We start from the raw sequence: 19,575 nt of genomic DNA on the forward strand, positions 1-19,575 counted from the left end.
TGATTTTTCAGGGGCAGGTTTGCTTTACTTATGCTCCATATAATGTTCATCTGGAGGAGCTCTGGTGGCACCACTGGGTAAGTGTTGGGCTGCTAATTGCAAGGTCAGTGGTTCAAACCCACTCTATCCTTCAGGATAAAGCTATCCACTCCCATCAAGATTTATACCTTCAGAAACCCCATGTAGGGTTGCTGTAAGTCAGAATTGACTCTATGACAATGGGTTTATTTGGGAATTTTGTTTTGTTTTGTGTGTTTGGTTGGGTGCATGCAGTGTAATTCCTAGAGTCCCTTTTCTAAGGTTGTTTAGAGCAAACTGGCCAGGAGACGAGGACCTGGTGGGCTGGGGCATGGCTAACGTCTGCATTCCATCCAAAGCTACTGTTGGGCCTCGAGGATGATGGATCACTGAGTCTGGAGCCTACATGGCCAATCTCTAGGCCAATCTGCTCAGAGCAAGCAACTTAGAAATCATCAAAGCAAATAAAAAGTCCCTCCATATAACATCTAGTGCTTAAACATCATCATTTTACAAGAGGTGTCTTTGAAGCAGCAGCAGGAGTCTTGGGACAGGAACAAGCATTACCTTGTGCCATCAGGCAGCTTCCGGTCAAAGGATGTGCTACGAGGGATGGCTGCTTGCGCCTGCTGGTGGAGCTGTTGGCACTGTAGCCGGTCGGGTGTGCCAGGCACAGGCGAGGCTCTGGAGAGGGGCTGCATGGTGGCAGGGGTGGGCACTCGGTGCCAGGTCGTGTTCCTCCTGAAGGGTGTCTTGTACTCGCATGGTGTGCCCTCACTGTCCAGTTTGTATTCCACCATGGGGATGCGGCAGAGCTCCGAGCACCCTCTGTGGGCAGCAAGAGACCGGGAGAAGAGGGGGTGTGGCTGAGTCACGCACACGCAACAGAAACTGTGACCTTCTGGAAGTCCAAGGAACCTCTCCCGAGAATGAAAATCCTTTCAAGTATGGATTTTGCGATTAGACTGAATCACCACCACGACCATCATCATTATCTGTCATCAGCTACTGAGGTCAAGAACGGCGAAGACCCGTAGCTTGACTGGCCGGACGCAATCTTGTACTAGTGTACTGGAGGGGGGGTGGGGGGGGGCGCCTGTGCCAATAGGGCGATACGACTGAGATGCAACAGGCAAAAAGCAACAGTCCCTAGTGCATTTTGACCCACTCTTCCCTCTTTGAAGAATGGAATTATTATTACCTAGTACAAGAAAAAGTCTCCTGGTCCCTGCAGGTTGTTAAAATTGTTCAATGCATTTCTGGACATCACAGGCACTACCATTAGAAATTATAGGCAGAACCAAGATTGCACAGCTTGTCTCCAGTCTCCAAATTCCTGGTTTCTGCCTAACAGAAAGCGATCCTACAAACAGGCACAGCCGTGGATAATACTTTTAATGGATGACAGGCATGCTCCTTGCTGTCTGTATGAAAACATCCCACTGCATGCATCGTATATATGCTGCTTGCTGTGTGCCAACTATACCTCAGGAAAGTTGTAAAGAACTCTTCTTATAAGGTAGGAAGAGAACAGCGTCCCTGTGTTAAAAAGGTGGAGTCTTCAAGAAAGCCTTTGGTAAGGCGTAATGGAGACCGGGCTACTGCGTGAGCAACCAAACTGGGCCATAGTCATTTTTGGGTGAGATGAAAGACAAAATATAATTTTTTATAAAGGAATTGGGTCATGTTTGAAGCCCTTTAAAATGAACTTTAACTTGAGCTTGCTGGGATTGGCAAATTCTAATTGGTTTCTTGTGGCAATATTCTCATTGTAAATCCGGTATGAGATTTAACCTTCCTAAAAATGTGCAGTGTCTCCCGATTGCCTCTGCGATTCCCTCTCTACACAGGTCCTTACTTCCAGGGCACTTTCCTTAGTTCCTGAGGAATGCCATCCTGTCCAACATGGGAGCTGAAGGCAATGTGGCTAATACGCCACAGAATTGGACCACATTTAATTTTGATTGACTTAACAACTTATCATTTTTTAAACTGCATATGGAAATCCACTTTTTCAATCGCAAATTCAATGGAGTCTAAAAGCATAAGTATTTCACATGAAAATTTGGCATCTGAATTGCTATAATGTAAAATATACACTGGAGTTTGAAGACCTAATACAAAAAAATATAAACTCTCTTACTAGTACCTTTTATAATAATGGTATAGTAAAATGAAAATTCATCAGAAATATTTCTATTATTACTATATTAAATATGTATTCATTAGAGTATACAATTTATATAAATACATCAAATATGTATAGTATTAAATGCAGTTGCACTTGCTTCTTCTGACCTGTCATTGGACACCAGATGACTCCTAGTGAAATGGTTCTGCTCCCGGGGCTGCCCAGAAGAACCTGCTGCTTAACAACTGGCAGCACACGTGTTCTTGCAAATGCCTGATTTGCACCCGGTTGGCCGGCTCATTCCTCTTTCCCAGCCATCATATCCTTCCAGTCTCGGCTCAAACCCCACCTTCTTGACAAGACCTGCCAACTCTGCTGAGCAGTATAAAGGCTAGCCAGCCTCTGTGCAAGTTTACAAAACTATATGTGGGCTGGGTAGGTCCTCTGACAGGAAGGGAGGGACATAGGCCCAGGTGCAGAGGAGAGATGGCTAGATCCTGGTGAATTCAGTCTCGTGGCCAGATACCTGGATGTACAAAATCACAGGAATGCAGAGAATGGCTCTATCCCAAGCTGATGGTGACAGTTCACTCTTTTCATCCCATCTGCTACTTTTGGGTCTGGTTAACTGGCAGATGTTGCCACTGGGAATTCCAAGTCTATGTTTTTAGTTAGTTTGCAAACTTTTAGAAGGACCATAATACATTTCGACTCAATTTGCATGCTTGCGTGAACAACATGGGTCATATTAAATGTGGGCAATCGACATATTTTGTGGATTAAAAAATGTTTCACCTAGAAATCAGATGGTGGCTGGCTATCAGATAAAATAGCATCTGGAGTCTTAGCGGCTTGTCTCCAAACAAGCAGTTATCTAAGTGAGATGTCCACTAAGTCCACATGGAAGAAGCACACCAGCATCAGTCATTGAAGGATTATAAATCATGTAATCTGAGGTTGAAGGAAGAATTAGTATCAGAGCCTAAATTTTGATATTCTGATTTGCAGAAGGCTAAGGGCGGCAGTGGGAGTCCAAGATATATTTGTGGGAACTATGTAGAAAATACGCCCTTGGTGATCTCCCCATCCATAAATGAGGGACGGAAGGAAAGTGGTCACTCAGCAGAGTGCACTGGAGAGAGGAGTATACAAGGCCACAGGGATAAACCTGCCTTGAATGGTTACCACTTTGTCAGTTGGTCCCTCCTCTGATGTAAGCTGGACCTGGTCTGGTTTTCAACATTTTCTGAATTTTTGTTTTGCTTTGTTTTTGTCTGTTCATATTAAGGTTTATCTCAGGTGTACTTGTCGTTGCAGGTCACCTTCTTGAAGTTGTGTAATATGTTTTTCTCTTTTTCAGTATATGAAGCCCAGGACTGATTAACTTACAGGGATAGCAAGTAGAATAAGGGTTTTGAGTGGGGGGTGGTGTGCACATCGTGGGGCAGGGAGGTAAAAAGGAAGTGATATTGAGGAGTCCAGGAAGAAAAAGAATGTTTGGAAACTGATTGTAGTAGCAATTGTACAATACTGCTTGATGTTATTTAACTATGGAATGATATATGTATTACCGCCCAATCAATAATAATATTTTTAAAAAAGAACCACAGAAAAATAAAGACATGTAATAACCTGTTCACATGGAAAAAATAATTGCTTATTTGAAGTTAGCAAATGAAGATTTCCTATAAATGGCTTAGGACCAGCATCTGTCAAGTTTAGAACCCACGGGAATCTTGTTGGGTTCTTGTTCTGAATCAAACCTTAGTCATTGGCGGTTTATATGAGTTTTTTTCCTCCCACTCTATTCTTGGGAAAATGGGACTTCTCGTTTCTAAGAAAACCAGTAATAAAAGTCGTCTTGAACATATTAATAAATAAATAAATAGATAAATACATAAAAAGCTTCACCAAACCTAAACAGATACATAAACTATAGTTTTACAAATGGGGTTCAAAGAGTTTGTAGGAAAATGCAAATAGAGATGGATTTTTGTACACAAACTTTTTGGAGCCCCTGGAAGTAAGAATCAGAGTGACATATCACTCTTGTACAACATCTAAGAAGAGTGGAAGGAAAAACGTTAGCAAAGGCTACCGCAGTCCAAGACAAGTCTGAGCGTCTGTCACACCAGTCGAACATGGTGTGATCAACCGTCATGCTCTTAAGGTTAGTCATCTCCTAAAGGGTTCTTCCATGGATTCAACTGATCCGCCAGTTGCTTACCATTCTTCAGCTTGAAGATTGTGATTTTAAGTGGATACCTCTAAGCTCCCACTAATTACACAGCACAAACAGCACTATTAACTCGATCAAAGTCTGCCTGCAAAGCCACGAGATGCCGTTTGGCAAGGCGACAGGAAGACTGACAAAGTTTAAAACGTGAATGTAAGGGCAGATCGCTTTAATTTGATATGTCAGTAAAGCACGCTGCATACAAACTCAGAGTGCCTCTCACTCCCGGTTCTGTCAGCATAAAAGCATTTCTGACAGTCCCCCCTTGAAAAGTCTGTGGGGTAATGGAGACCTGTCCTTATTTCCACTTTCAAGATGGTCTAGTTAAAACTCTTCAGCTTCTTTTCAAAACCACCACACAAGAACCCAGTGAAACAAGAAATGGGAACAAAAACCCAATTATTCTTACAACCGGGATAAACTTAAACCAGAAGACATCTTTATAAAAAATGGAAAGATGGCAAGGGAATAGAAGGAGACTAATAAATTAGGAGAGTGAAGAAAAGACAAAACCCAAAGGCCTACAGAGGAAACAAGAAAGCAAGACCATTTTACTTGTAAAACCCGGAAAAGGCACAAGATCAAGTGAAAGTGCTTTCAGGAGCATCTACTTGATAGAGGTCTAGGAAGAGATGATGTAAGAAAATCCCCATAATTCAAAAAACATGCAAAACCAGATTAAAAGGTCTACAGAGTGCCCAGCACAATAAGTGAAAAAAACAACAAACAAGAATACCCCCCACCCTCATTGTGGCATTCCAAACACCTGGTTAGAAGAGATCTTTACAATTCTAGGAGTGTGTGGGGATGGGCCCAAACAATGCAGTGGAAAACTGAATGCTCCATTCTACTTAACAGCAATAATATAAGGTACAATTTTAAGGGAAAATTAGTTCTGCTGTGTTAAAGCAATAGTCTTATTAGAGTTTAGGGTGAAGAAAAGTGCACTGAAGGAATGGATGACATAAGTCAATCTAAAGAGATACATTTGCATATGTACAGAGAGTAAAGTACTGAATATCTGCTTATTAGTAAATGTTAATTGATTTATTTAACTCCATTTCTCTTCCCCTAAAAAATATAGCTATTTTATCTAGGCAAGTTTAAATTCATTTTGAGGTCATTGAGTCCGGTCATCACAGTTCAAGTTCAGTAACTCCAGGCTGAGTGCGGTATTAAGCCAAGGTTCTACAATTTTCACTCAGAGATTTATATGGCTTCATGGGTTTTCTCTTCAGTTAGACCCCATTATCCTGGAATGGCTGATTTATTCATATGGTCAACAAACTAACGAGAAATCAGAAAGGTGTGACATTATAACAGAGTACTAAAATTTAAAAAGAAAAGTTACTCTTATATTCTATCCTCACTGAGCAATGCTCTCAGAAAGTCATAAATGCTCAGGGGAATCCTAGATTTTACAAACTGATATTTCAGTTGTTTCCACAGTGAAAGACAGGGAACTTGTAACTCTGTCCGACCAAAGTCAAAGGTCCTCGAGTTACACCTTGAATGACAGTATAGGAATCTTGAATCCTGTAGACCACTTCCAGTGCTTGTGTGGGGCTTCTTCTTCTTTTGAATGGAATCAAAAGGGAGAATACAGGTGGCTAAGCAGGATGATGTACTTAACTCATGCTCATATTTATATGGATTACAGTCTTTAATATAGCATAATAACATACCATATTAAGTTTTGGGAGAAAAATATCATAAAAATGCAAAATCATGCCCAATATTTGGGAGAGTTCTGACAAGAGACTGTACATGAATGAATCAAGCTGAGATGAGAATTAGGGTGGGAATCCTGCATTTCCAACCTAGCATACAAAGAAAGTCATATGAAAAAAAGATCTTTAAGACAAAATGTTAGCAGAAAGTCAGTTATTCCCCAAATAATGGTTTGATTTTAAAATAAAATTACTTGATTATGTGATTTAAAAAATATAACAACTACCTCTTTGAGTGACTGCTACATCAAGTTTGGAGAAAAGCTTATTAACCATCTGTGATATGCAGATGACACAACCTTGGTTGGTAAAAGTGAGGAGGGCTTGAAACAACTGCTGCTGAAGATCAAGGCTTGCAGCCTTCGCTATGCAGTACAACTTGATGGAAAGAAAACAAAATTCCTCCCAATTGGACCCTGGTAAATGGAGGGAAGACAGAAGTTCTCAGAATTTCAATGATGCTAACCCAAAGGTCAAGACTTCAAACCTACCAGTCACTCCAACAGAGAAAGAACTGGCAGTTTGCTTTTTAAAAGATTCACAGCCTCGGCAACATAATGGGGCAGTTTTACTTAACCTGTCAGGTTCTTAGGAGTCAGGATGGACTCAATGGCACTGCTGTCCTTTTAAAAATGTGTGTGAGAAATGTGGATAAATATCATCGAACCAATTTTGAGTGAAGTCGGAAGAGATACCAGAACTACCCTCAGAATTCCAATCACATTACAATATATTCCAGAAATTGATCTGCCTCTGCCCCTGCACACTGTCCCTGCTTTTTCTTGCACAGTTCTATGTACAACCCCAGGCAAGATGCCTACTTCCTCTGAAGCAACTAGTCCGGTGTTGTGGGAAAGGGCACAGGGCAAATTATCTTTGACCAGATAAGAAAAGAGCCCAACGGATTGAAAATGATTGGATACCAAAAGACATTCCCGAGTATGAGGAAAAGATTGTATGGAAAAGAAACTTAAAAAAACAAAAACAAAACCAATTTGTGTATTCTGCTTTCCTGCATTAATAGAGCCATTGGGCCGCCTGAGAACCCACTGGGCTTCCTCTTCACATACCGGATCCAATCCCTGGATGTGAATAACCTTTCCAGATGCTGGCTCACGTCCCACAGTTTGCTTGCCAAAAGGCGATGTTAAAACATGCTTGATAAAGCTGTACGGTCACTTACATTTATGCATTTTTATTTCCTTTGTGTTCAGTTAACAAATGTACGTATCATCTACTTAGGATCCGAATTACCATGGTAGGTAGAGAAGTGTAAAACCTCAGCTTCCGGGTTAAAAATAAAGATATCTTGTCTAGCCAAGAAGCATTTCTGAGTCATTGAGGACTCCGAATAATGCAATTATGTGTCATTCTTACATTTTATAATGTCTCACATTTAATAGTACATTTTTATGACCTTCTTGTTCTGCACAATGTTTTTTACATTGCAAGATACAGTAGTGAGAGATATTAGGCTCAGAAATGCTTCTAAGTCTTCCCAACCAGTGAACTTCTTGCTCTACAGTTGCCATCGCCCTGGCTTCTCAGCATCACCAGCATGAAATATGTGTCCACTATGGCTCAGTTATGAGGCACCGTACTCAAAGCCAACCACCATAACCTCTGTGGCTGAAATGTTAGCCTAACATAAGAGGAAACCAGTAACTTTCAGAAGAAGGCTCAGAGAGGCTGGAAAGGTCACTGTGCTGAAAAGTTATCTATTGGTTTCATTTTGCCCATCTGCATCGAAGGAAACCATTAACTGAACCCAACCATCTGATAAAATGGCCTAATAGCATATTGTAACACTCCTCCCGACTTCTGGTCCACTGCCATGACTTGCGGAGTCCGTAACAGTGTGGCACTTCTACCATGCCATCGGATTTTCACTAAAACAGTTTTGAGATACAAAAGTGGGCAGTTTGCAGTGATGTGTGAATGTATAAAGGGGGAGTCTAACCCATCCATCAGGTCATAGCCTAATGATGCCTCCTTGGGGTGTGACCTTTTTATAAGAGACACCAGGACCTTCTCTCTCTTTGCTCCTTCACCTTCCTCCTTGCTGGGCCTCTGGGTCTGCCTCTACAGAGAGCCCCAGGGGGCCTCCAACATGGAGAGCTGCAGGCACCTTTCCATGATTCCATTGACCTTGGACTCATACAACTCTGCCTGTGGTCTTCCTGCATTCAGCTTTCCCTTTCCGTGTTGTCGGTCTGTAACTATGTGAATATGCAGAAGGCCCAGCTAGCACTGGACCCGTGGAGTAGAGTTGGACTGGGCAGAAGTGCCTTCTTGATATAAAATTACTTCCTGATATAAACTTTTTCTTACACACATTTAGTGTCACAAGTTTTGTTTCTCTAACAATCCAGCCCAACACAAAGGAAACCTCTCATTTTCAGAGAAGGCTCCGAGAGCTTGGAAAGGTCATCATAGTTAAGAACAGAGATAATCAAGGCCCTGAATCCTAGAAAGGTGTTTCTAAAGCCTAATGCTATCGCTTGAGAGAAAAAAAAAAATCAAAAGAATAGTTACCATGGCATACGGTTATGCCATGTTTTCCATGAGGTGGATTTCTGAAATAAAGGCACATTCCCTCAAAAATATCTCCTTTTATATTAAGTACTTTATAAAAGAACCCTTTTATAGCCCTAAAAATCCCTTTATAGCCTGTTAATGTCTGTTATGCTATTAGTCTGCTAATATAGAGAAGATTCTTTCCAAAAACATCCAGCAAGGGGAGAGGGAGAATTGATGCTCAATCATGTTAATAGTACACTCTTTCTGGTTCGTAAAATAACAAAAGCTTTTTTACCAGAGATATAACCACATCATATAATTTACTGTAAGGGTAGGGTAATGTCAAAAATGAAATAAGCAATAGATGAAATATTAACTTATGTTTTAACAAACTTCTTTAATTTGCATACACAAATAAGGAGCGTGCTAGAGTACAGGCAGAAAAAGTACCGTCCACACCCTAAACCTATTTGACCAACCTGTTCAACAAAAAGAAAAAGATCTTGAAGTAAAAAGGTGTGTGCTGTATTTAATAGGCTCTCTGCTACTTTATGGTACACAGAGAAGCTTCTAAAGCCATTTGATGTCAGATCATTGGTGAGTGTATTATGGCATCACTTTAGGAAGCCAGAGGCCACACGTTGCCTCCCTACCAGAGTTCTCAGGAAGCAGTCACCCTGATAGCATGTCACTCACGCGCCAACATCTCAACATACACACAACCTGGGCATGTGAAGAGCATGTGGAATGAATGAGAGTAGCTGCACTTCCTGCTCTAGTGTAAGACACTAATAAGCAAGTAGTTAAGCTGTTCGTATAACTTGAGAAATAAAGATTTAAAATAGAGAAATAAGAGCAGAAAGTACTGCCCCTGAGATGGTTCCTATGTCTCTTGTAGTCATCACCCTAGAGCCCAGTAGAGTCTCTGGTGCAAACTCTTTGCCTAGTAAATGAATGAACAAGTGAATCATTGGTGTACATAGGGCAGCCTGCCCCCCATTCTGCAACCCAGTGCTTGTTGCTTCAGAGAGTGAGATGACAGGTGAGATGTTACATTGGGGATCTGGACAAACTCAAAACACAAACCAAATTCTACATCGTGGAGCTGATTCTCCCTCAAAATCACGAGGGAGTAAATTCCAGGCTACTTTTATACATGTGAAATTCTGCATTGTTTGCCCGTTAAAATTCAGTATCCAAATAAATTGGAATCCCAATATAAAACCACATTGTATCATACTTAAATTTATCAAATCCTATGGATTGGAAATGAATGGCAAGAAGCACGTAGGGAATAATGCTCCTCAACTGAAAATGTATGTTTTGAGGAATGTGAATTTTCTAATCAATTTTTTGTAAAATCTACTAATTTGACAAAATTGAGTTCTTTTCATTTTTTTTCCACTTCCTTCTCTCCCTATAACTTCAGAGAGTTGATGAGGCAACAGGAAGCACAACAGAGAAAGAAATCTCAAATGTTAATTTTATGGAATAATGAGGGTACAATTTAGATTCATAATACAATGAGATAATTCCCATTTTTCAGTGTTTTATGAAGAGTATGATAAAGAGAATATGCCAAAGTGTGAAAAATCATACAAAACAGATGCACTACACCAATAAACTTAATTTCCATTTTTGTTTGGACATATTTACTAAATTCAGTCACATGATATAGCAATTCAGGCATAATTCTGGTGAGCTATTATTTCCTTTACTGATGCTTTTGCTGAAATGGGCTTCCCCTGAAATGACACTGACAGAATATCAGTCATCTTTGAAGGCTAGGAGTGGGCTATCCTGGTAGCTGGGGACACATTTTCAAAAGCAAGGAAGATTTTAATTAAGTGTCTTCGCCAACTCTTCTTCATGTTTGCCACATACAAAGACTGTCTGCTTGGGAAACACCACATACCTCACAAACACTCATTTCCATTTCAAGAGCATTATTCCCAGAGTGCTTCTTGCCATTCATTTCCAATCCATAAGAATTCAGTCTCGGATCCAATGCCAGCAGAAGCCCGGCTAATAAGCATTCCCAAAGGGGAGTACTCCATGCTTCGTGTTCTGTAAAACTCAACCAGGAAAACTAAAAATGGTGCTGCTTTCCTTCCAAGTTTAAGGACAGCTGAATAATCAGCACACTTTGGCCCCAGAAATGAAATTCAAACTATGGTAGTGTTTTATTCAACATAAATTCTCTGCTTAACACTTCATTTAATCCAGCGAGGTCCTGAAGTTATAATTAAATACCACGCTGGTCTGGAGACAGCTAGAGCAGGTCTCTCAATCTGCAGATGGGCCAGATGGAGCCAAATCACATTGCTTTCTTATGGGTCTGCAGATAGAAATCATGTTATGAGAAAAATAAACTGGAGAATTTTTTTACTCCATTATTACTCCAGTATATAAATACTCCAGTATTTGTAAAGAATAAATATCTCGTAATTCATTATTTTGGCCACATTTGTAACACTGAAGTCCTCTTAACATTAAAGTCTGCTTAAAAGAACAAAGAAAATACACACACACACACACACACACACACAAGTTCATTCACATGAAAGTTTTTTTCCCCTGACTGACAAGTGAAAGAGCTAATTTGTGAAAGAAGATGGTGGTAATTTTCCATACCAGAGAGCAAATGTGTATTTTTCAGTTTGAGGTGTACCCGTATATATTTTCCTAGGATGATAAAGGTACTAATCAATATTTAGCTTAAAAGATTTTAATCTTAAAAGAATCAAGCACTAGTCCCACACAAGGCATCTTACATGATCAAATATACAGAAAGCAAAATGTGCTTGGAACCTGGATGCAAAATAAGCACACTGTACTGAAACTACACTTCATGTAGTTTCCTGGATAACTTTTTATTCAAAGTGAAGCTGCTTGACACTATCAAGTGGTTTTATTGAGACACCAACATTTTCACAACAGGTAGAAAACTGATGCAAAAGTAACAAACATTGGTGTTTAAAATGTACAAATTCACAGATACACAGAGATCAGGAAGACTGAACTGAAAGGGTTTTAAGATAACAAACACATGCTAGGGTTCAAAGCTCCAGGACTTGTGGACATGGAAGAGTGAGGATGGTTAGGCGTAGAATGTTCTAACCAAGGCACATCATTCTAACCATCTGCCTAGGGTTAAAACCTGTACTACAGGTATTCATGACGAAGCAGTGGGAACACCTTTCATTTTAGGGCTTTCTAATTGGCCCTCCATCGATCAACTTCTGAGCTTTACAAAGCTAATCACTTATTTGATACGTTTTACTGCCCTGACCAATTAAAATAAGGTGCAACAGAACACAATTCAGCATGCCTTAAGCTTCCATATGTAGACTAGAGGGGTGAACACAAAGATTTGGTGTTTCACAATTGATTCAGACACAAGTACTGGACTCTTGAATGCCCTGCTAATAATCTATGACTTCATGTTGCAGAAAGGAATTTTAGTTGCATATGGAAAAATAGGAAGGAGCTTCAAAACGGTAGTGTAAAAATGGTATGGACCTATTGGCACAGCAATCAGAGTAAGGGTTTGGGGGTGGGGGACAGCAGAGTAGCAGGGGAGTGTAAAGGGAGATGACGTCAAGGAGTCGAGGAAGAAAAAGAAGGTCTGGAAAGTAATTGTGGTAGCAATTGTACCATTCTGCTTGGTATGATTGACCTATGAGATGATATGGTATATGTATTAACTCCAAATTAATAATAAACTGAAACAAAACAAAAATACAAAGTTACTAAAATTTTTATACTACCTTTTGGAAGGCTCTTTGTATTTTAATTTGCCGAAGGCTAAATTGTGATAACTATTACCTCCTAGACTGAAGTGTCACTAGCAAGGTAAGTTAGAGATTAAAGATGCCCTGAATGTCCCACCAGTCGCCTCCCCAAAAAAAGATGTCCTGAATGTCCGAATTGTCCAAGATACTATTCTGCTTTATCCTCCTCCCCTCACACGCCAACCTTCCCCCCACATACACACTCTTCCCTTGAGTGTTGTTTGCTACACACCACATAGAAACTCAAAAAATTTGAGGAAATGTCTCATGTAGTTGTGGGTACTGGTAAGTCCCAAATCTGCAGGTGAGACAGGAAAGTCAAATGTAGGGTCCAGAATGTTAGACGGAAAAATGTCCCAAATGGCCAATTTTCAAAGCAGGTATTCTTGCTCTTACCAAAGCTCACTCAGTAATTAGGGTATGACTCTCCAGATGAAGTAATGTGTGTTAACATTGTATGGTGATTAGAAAAGAAAAAAAGGATGTGTCTTAAGTCACACCCTCTAGTAGCATAGAAGCAGGGAGTCCTTCAAGGAACTAAAAAGGGTGTGGTTGGGTTCACACCCTCTATTGAGGTTAGTTTTTAATCCCACCCTAGTCCTGTCCACTAGCATAGTGGAAAATGCCCTCCCAAACGAGACTATAGCTCCAGGTGCACAGGGATCAGAATTACACTGGATCACACAAGGAATTATGGCTAGAACAACCATATCAATTCAGGTTATCACCTGGTACTTCTAGCCATTAACCCATCCATTCTTGAAATGATACGTTATCCCTTGCTCCTAGTCTCTCCAGAAAAAAAGCATGTTCAATTTTCTGTTCTACCTAACTCTTTTATTCATTTTGTACATCTATTATGTCTCTTTCTTTCCAGTTGTCATCTATTTTTACCCCTAATTTTGCACCTTGGGAAAGGATGCAGGCTCAGGCTCCTGAGTGCTGGTAGCAAGTGCGTCTCCCTTAGTTCATCCCCACTCATGCTGGGTGGGGCACATAGGTACAAGACTATCTCAACTACTAGGCCGGCCAGACGGCACTATTCAGAGTCAGCCTTAGTTTTGCCAGATGAGGAGAAGGCACAATCCATCCCATCAGACCCTTGGGAATTCTTGCATACAGATTCAGGGGTATAGTTACAATCTCCTGATGAGGGAGGGATCAGCCCTACTTTTGTTATTCAAAACTGCATCCCTAGTCTTGGGACTGCAGCATCTGGCAGGAAGAAAAGTCATTTTAGGTGGGGAAGAACTGTACAGTGACAGAGCAACTTTCCTTACTCACCTCCCACCCCCACCCCCACCCTCGCCCCCCTTCTGATAACTGTCTTATGCATCCATCGTAGGAATCTATCCAGTGGTGTTCTCTTCCCTTTGTCCCTCTCATATTAAATGTGATAACTCGCCCAGGAAGCCATGAAATCTGGCTTCTCAGGTGGTTGCAGGGTAGGATCTATGGGAAGGGAGCTACCTGTTTGTGAATATGGTGGGTACAATTCTGCATTCTTCCAGCAGCATATTCCTGTAGGAGCCATTTCTGTTTTATTAGCCAACTGTTTGGGACTCACCTTCCTTATGTGAGTGTTTCTCCAAGATATAATAGGTATCTCAGATTTTATGTCCTTCTGTCATTGAGGACGTTCCAACCAAAGACAATCACAAGCAAGTAATTGCCCCTCCAATGGTGTGTACTGTTTCAGCTGGAAACTTCCTAGGTCAAAATCCCAATGGTTGTCGTAGGGAAACAACTGTAGGTTTTACCATATGCTCCCGTCTGCATCACTATGTGGCAGAGACCTCCCAAACCATGTCTGTATGTGGGTCATAAAAGCCTAAAGGCATGGAGAGCGAGGCTGTGTTGTGTAATTCAGCCATAGCCTGCTGTTACTAAAGTCTCCAGTCAACACAGTTCTCTCCTGACTAGTTTTATGCAGGTGAGCTAGCAATACTCCTAAGTGTGGCAGTTATAAGTCCTTCAAAATCCAAATAGACCAAACAAATGTTAGGTTTCCTGTTTGCAGTGTTGGGGGTAGGTTGTCACAGTAATTTATTCTTGGAAGCCTATGGAATGACACCAGCAGTTCCTGCCAGAGTTTTTCCCAAGAACTTCACCTCTTGAGCAGGGCTTTAGATTTTTCCTAGATTTATTAACCAGGCTGCATTAGTCATGTGAGGCACCATTGTTAAAAAATTTGCCCTACCTAGTTCCTCTGTGCTTGATATTAACATAATACTATCAATGTAATATATCACAAACTTGAGCTCTATACCAAGTCCAAGTCTCTTCAAATTCAATTATGACAGAAGGCTGGGGAATTTAAAGAACCCTGAGGCAATGTGAGGAAAGTTTGCCATCCTTCCCATAGAAACCTGTGGTTAACTCTTTTCTGAAATTGGGATAGAGGGAAAAGGCATTTGGGAGATCAATGAACAACAATCTTCTTTCTCACTCACTGCCATCAAGTCAATGCTGACCCATAGTAACCCTATAGGATAGAGTAGACCTACCCCATGAGTTTCTGAGACTGTTCATTTTCTCCTGCAGAACCGCTGGTGGTTTTGAACTGAGAATCTCGAGGATTACAGCCCAACTCAATAACCACTACACCACAAGGGTTCCTCCAGTCTCCTTCAGACTGCTGTATTTTCTGCACTGTCGATACCATTCCTGAAACAGCTGAAGTCACAAGTGGCACTACTTTATTTAAGCCACTATCAACCTCCATGAGCCATTTGCCTTTTATACAGGCACCACAGGATTGGGATACAGAGAATTTGTTGGCACTAAGACTCCAGCAATTAGCATGTCTTTAATCAAAGCAGTAATCTCCTTTACCCACCAGGAATCCTATACTATTTTAGATTAACAATCTTAGTGGGTTCAGGATGCTATTTAGCATGTCCAATAACTATCAGCCTAAGGGCAAACTTACATGCCTTCAATTTTACAATATCAGGTATAGGAATATTCCCCAATTACACATGCTACCTATACTATTAATACATCCAGGTAGGGGAGGGGCAACTATTTAATACAAGATCTGTTTAAATCTTACAATTCTCATCCAACCTTTCATCTTAGTTCCATAGACGGTGGTTTCATCTCCATATCTCCTGAGTCTAACCTTCAATACTTTATTGGCTGCTTTGGGGATTCCAGTATACAGGGCTCCTTTGTGTAGAAGCCCTCAAAAGGTCTCTCCCTGACCCTGAGACCATTTTACACACATGTCAGCATGTGGACCCCTGTTGGAGCCTGCGCCAGAAGACTCTGGCCCCTTCATCAATCCTTATCCTCATCAACTAGCTGAGTCTCTGTTTCACATAGTCTCAGATGGAAATTTCCATCATTAAATCACTCACAGCTGGGGCAAATAGAGTGGCGTTGTTTAGGCCTCCTTAACATTGGGAGAGAAGTTTGCATTGATCCACCCAATCTCTGTAGCTCTATATTTGAACCTTTGTATTAATCCACCAATCTATCCAGGTCCACTATCTTATCTCACTTCTAAGTGGCTATATAAAAATCTCTTTCTTACTGATAAGTTCTCTCCTAATTGCCTCTTCACATTCTATTAATTACCCTTATGTTTCTTGATTCTGTAAAGCCCAAAGCTGACATGGCTTCTTGGATTGTTGCTTGCTTTGCAGTAGTAAAGTTACATGGAGTGCCCACATAAAAGGGGATCCCTTGATTAGCATACCTGTCACAACCTGTGCAAGGGCATACTCATCGAACGAATATCCCGATCACCAAAAAGTCATTCTAGCCCTAGAACGCCTGGATTTTTAATTTCAAGAATTTTTTGTTTTTATTCTTTACTCTCATAGTTATCAATATATATTAATATATACATTTACTTAAATGTTACAAAAACATTGCGCTCGGTGTTACAGGGCTAGTGTTACTTCCATAAGCAGCCTATTGGCTGCTTCCTCTGGAGTGCTTCAGTGACTAGTTAAGGATGGAGAAGAGAGGCAGTTGCCCTTCGTAGGATAAACAAGTCTTCTTGGAAATTTTATCCAGTCCACCAGGCTGGCTGCCCCTTCTGGGTTAACCTTCTGGCTGCCCCGCTGGGTTAACCTTCATGGTCACTGGATCTAGTATTACCATTTTTGACTGTTCCATAGTGAGTTGTGGGTTTGACATCAACCCAAACGACTCTTACATTCATTAGCGGTCAAAATCAAAGACACGTCCCCTATATTGATCACTCTTTCAATCCATTTTGGCAGCAGGGCCTCAAGAATCTGATGAAACCAGGCTACAAATGAAGCAACTCCTTTACACTACACTCCGTGGTTTCAATCATTTCTTGGCTTTTGCTGCTTCCCTTCTGTCATCCCTTCTTGGTGATGAGTGGTGATGGGCAATTTCTGTTGTTCTGAGATAATTGTTTCTTTCTTAATAGGCCCTGTGACTAGAGGTTGTAGTTGGAACCAAACTTAGATCCACATCCACCAGTTTTGTATCCCATGCATAGCCATTTCCTTGAGTAAATGGATTGCAATGTAACTGCTGCCACAGGTGTTCTTTATCCCATGGGAAACCTCAGGTTTCTCATTTTTCCTTTTAATCCTCTTTTCCCCAAACCACATTTTCCAGCGAGGCAAGGCTGCTGCAGCGAGCCCCATCCTTCTGACAACAACTTTGGCCACAATTCCTTTTAAGAGAACGAATGCCAGAGTAGTTTCAAGGAGTTGGAGATTAAAGAAGTCACAAATGTCCAACTCTTCCGAGATGGTATGCTTCTCCAACTTTCTCTCACACCTCCCTTGAGAATATTCCTTCACATCCCTGGGTTCTGCTACTCACTGCAATGTCCCACAGAACTCGTGATTCCTTGAGGAAATGTCTCATGTGTGGTGGATGCTCTGCAGTTCCAAATCTGAAGGTCAAATGCTGAGTTCAGAGCTAACAGCCCAAAATGTCTAAAAGTCACAGCAGGCATTCTTGCTTCTACCAAAGCTCAGTGAGGAAACAGAGGTACATCTTTCCAGCTTAGGTGATCTGTGTTAGAACTGTAATGGTAGTCCCAGTATATGTTCCCATCCAAGGTAAACAACAGATAGTAAGTCACACCCTCTACTAAGGTAGATTCTCAAAGATGTCTCCAAAGAAACAAAGGGGGATGCTTGGTTAGCATCCTCTACTAAGATCACGTCTTATTCCCACCCTAATCTTGCCTACTAGTAGAGAATACCTTCCAAAATGGAAATATAGCCACAGGCATATCGAATCTAGAATTATACTATATCACAGAATTAGGCCCAGAAGGACCCTATTAATTAACTCTAACTCACAGGTGAACTAAGCGAATCTAGTCATCCAGCTCGGCTTTTATGTGGTCAGTTTCCCTTTAAATTGCTTCGAGAATTACACTTCATCAGTGTGTCATTAAGTATTTAGTTTGACTTTTAAGTCCTTTGGAATTGCTCTAATGGTCATGGACCAATGATGCTGGCAGAAGATTCACTTGTCAGGACAGCCCCCTGGTTCCGAGGCCCTGGAGAAACAAGCATTGCTTTGTCATAATTGCCAATCGCTTACCTTCGGGGGGAGCCATCATCGTGGGGCTGGATGATAACCACTTTCACAGTCACAGAGGTCCGGAGCAGGTCAATCATCTGCTCATGGGTCAGGGTGGCCACAGCCACTTTGCATATCTCCACCAGACGGCTCCCTTGGCGCAGGCCAGCCTTCCAGGCAAAGCCAAAAGGCTCCACATCTGCAACGATTCCTTCAAAGTTCACATGGAAGCCTAGCTGGCCTAGCCCATTTCTCCTCAAGGTCATTTCCACGGTCTCACAGCCTCTCGTGACTATCTGAAAAGGAAGGACACTGTTAAAGACTCGCTTCTCACTCAGGTGTCACACGAATGTTTGACTCTATTGCTTTCTCCTCAGCTCTCAGGCCACGAAATAGCATCGCTTAAACAGTGCTCAGCCCCCACCTCCTCTTCTCTGCAAACTAGAAGTAAAAGGAAGGCATATTTAAATACAGAGCGCATCAAAATTAGCTGTGGCTTTAAGTGCAAAGATAGTAATGAAAGTAAAACTATGGTTTAACTTTTCAAAGGCTGATCTATTCTTCATACAGGTGTCCTTCTATTTTGGATCTCGCTGACCTTGAGCTCAAGAGTTTAAGATTGGCACTGAATTCTTCCCTGTCCTTGCTTATGTCAATTGACTGGGTTTCTAACCAAATTCTATTGTCTAAATAAGAATGGGTAAGTGTTTTAGATCCATTACAATGGTCACTAAGGTGTAAACCCAAGTAGGCACTTTCAGTCAAGTCTTTTACAGTCAATGCTGCGCACTCATTTAAGAGCTGGCAGCACACTTAGTACCAGGCCCTGAAATCTAGGTAGGGGACCAGGACGGTGGAATCGCGAGAGAAGAGCAAAGCTTCAATTGGCATCAATACTGCAGATGTCCCACTCCGGCCACTTGGCTGGTGATGGGGACCCTTCATAGCATGTCTGTGGTACCCAACAGACCCGTTTGGCATCTGGTGACAAAGAAGGTTGGCAGGTGCTGCTTTTGTAGTCAGCAGAGCCTCTAATACCAACAGGTTTCAACTCTGTATCAGGCTAGTCATCATCAAACCAGAAATCTCAGGGAGCGGCCTGGGACAACCCACGCAGGAGTAGCACCAGTGATTCACCTTCCCAACAAAGTAACTATCGAAGAGCCACAAAAAGAAACAGTGAGAGGAGGAAGGTGGTTAGGCCCCACATGGTGCACCAAAGCATTTGTAATTTGCTTCCATGCGAGTGGCTTCTCCAGCAATGAAAGAAAACGAGGGTTCAGCAAATAGTATTTGATGGCACTACTTATTTGTGGGAAATCTAAAATCAGAGGGGCTTGTAGACACATCCCCCAAAGCTCGGAGCCATTGGATGAAGTTTCCGAATAATAAATATTCCATTTCTATGGAGCATGTTCTGATTCCACAGACACCTATTTAATCAAACCTGTGGCTGTAAGTGCAGCTGTGGGCATGGGCCTGGTTTCAGGGCATCACCACTGTGTCTGCTGTCTCCATGGTTACTGCAAGTGTACACTTTCCATGACAGCTTCTCACAGACGGGCTGACAGACTGGGGCTTAAGGAAATGTGGAACAGGATTGCTAATCTTAGCCAG

The 19,575-nt window shown here is 41.5% G+C and overlaps 1 protein-coding gene across 2 annotated transcripts in view; it reads right to left on the reverse strand.

Annotated features, from left to right (window-relative positions):
- Positions 1–19,575, reverse strand: part of SIPA1L2 (signal induced proliferation associated 1 like 2) — a 273,295-nt gene that overhangs the window by 56,722 nt on the left and 196,998 nt on the right. For both annotated transcript variants that reach the window (XM_075532082.1, XM_075532091.1), the window contains exons 10-11: positions 17,980–18,254; positions 586–846 (exon numbers count right to left, since the gene is read on the reverse strand). In XM_075532082.1, coding sequence (XP_075388197.1) covers positions 586–846; positions 17,980–18,254 — 536 coding nt within the window. The remainder of the gene's footprint in view (positions 1–585; positions 847–17,979; positions 18,255–19,575) is intronic.

This window comes from Tenrec ecaudatus, chromosome 1 (genome assembly GCF_050624435.1).
Source record: "Tenrec ecaudatus isolate mTenEca1 chromosome 1, mTenEca1.hap1, whole genome shotgun sequence".
Lineage (NCBI taxonomy): Eukaryota > Metazoa > Chordata > Mammalia > Afrosoricida > Tenrecidae > Tenrec > Tenrec ecaudatus.